Below are 1,394 nucleotides of genomic sequence, written 5' to 3'. Positions count from 1 at the left end.
TGCTCGTGCGACGCGCCACGTGACGGCGTGCCGGGACAACGAAGACGGCATCCTCATCCCGCCGCCGTCCCAAAAGAACATTGAGAGGGTCCTCGACTGGTTCGTCCTTCTCCGCCACGCCACGAGAGCCACTACAGCGATCAGCCAAATGGAGGTCGACCGCGCGTGGTTCAACCCGTACATGGCCGGCCAAATTCTTCTTACGATCACGATGGAGGTCGGCTTGTCCTTGGGCTTGACGACGATCGACAACATTGGTCAAGCGCGGTTTGTACTCCATTTTTACAACGCGCTCCGAGTCCTCGACAAGATCCCACCGAACTCAGACCTTGACAACTTGGCGACCATGTTTGAGCGCGGCAAGTCGGTGTGGGTTGGTGGCCGTCCGACGGCCCGCGGCAGCTTTGTGAGATCGTATTTGCTCGCGTGGGGCTATGACACAAAGACGTCGGCCGCCCTCGGGGCCAACCTCGGGAGTGACTTGCAAGACTACAAGGCCAAGGCTGCACTGCGGGATCGCATGGACCACCGCAGCGTGGCTAAAAAGATGGCGTACCGCGTCCAGGAGTGCATGCGCAAGATGCTCTTGACCGAGCCCGATGCCGTCAGCAAAGCCTATCGCTACGTGACGCACATGACGGCGCCTGCCTACGATGCGAATACGTGCCTCGTCCGGTCCTTTGACATTATCGATGTGCTCCAGAGCGACTATGACGCGTTTTTGTACCTCGACTTCAATCGAATCAGCCAGATCTTCCGCTGTGCGTGGCGGGACATGATCGAGGCCTTTGACTTTCGAGGCTACGTCGTCAACGGCAACTCTGTCACGTGCATTCAAGGCCCGCGGCCCGTGAGAGACGCCCTGCCTCGCCTTCGCGATGAAACCTTGTTTCTCCAGTCGCTCCTCGGGCTCTGCGACCGCGAGCCAAACGACGATCGTGTCGCGTTGGCCGCCGAGATATTGACGACCGTCGCCAACTCGATGCATGAAGCGTACATTGAGACGCCTCTCGTTTTGCAGCATAGCACCAAGTAGGTGTCTATGGCCTAGTATGCATATGGACGAGAATGTCGGAATGAAAATAGTAATCTAATGTACTTTGGTCGACGCTGAGGAGTTCTAGCCCATCTTTGTACAAGGTGAAACAACAGCTCAAAATACTACTCTGTGCATGCGCCAGCTCCAGGCAAGTCGGTCTCGGTCGATGGTCGCCGAGCAGACCGTGGCGACTTTGTCAAAGTATATGTTTGCTGACGTGGGGGTGCAACGCCCCGACGGCGGCCATTGCGGCCAACTTGCTCCGTGACAAGGAGGCTCGCTTTGCAAAGGCCACGCACCACGATCGGATGGACCAGCGCGGCCTCAAAGGCATTGACGCCTCGCTATTTTTCTC

The 1,394-nt window shown here is 57.7% G+C and overlaps 1 protein-coding gene across 1 annotated transcript in view; it reads left to right on the top strand.

Moving 5' to 3' along the window:
* Positions 1-1,096, top strand: part of SDRG_16942 (hypothetical protein) — a 1,462-nt gene extending 366 nt beyond the window's left edge. Inside the window, exon 2 of the mRNA XM_008623168.1 lies at positions 77-1,096. Within this exon, the coding sequence (XP_008621390.1) occupies positions 77-1,036 (960 nt within the window). The 3' untranslated portion in view covers positions 1,037-1,096. The remainder of the gene's footprint in view (positions 1-76) is intronic.
* Positions 1,097-1,394: the final 298 nt, after the last annotated feature.

The sequence above is a fragment of the Saprolegnia diclina genome (assembly GCF_000281045.1).
Source record: "Saprolegnia diclina VS20 unplaced genomic scaffold supercont1.164, whole genome shotgun sequence".
NCBI lineage: Eukaryota > Oomycota > Saprolegniomycetes > Saprolegniales > Saprolegniaceae > Saprolegnia > Saprolegnia diclina.
Note: the sequence above shows the minus strand (reverse complement) of the source record. Positions and strands in the feature narration are given on the sequence as shown.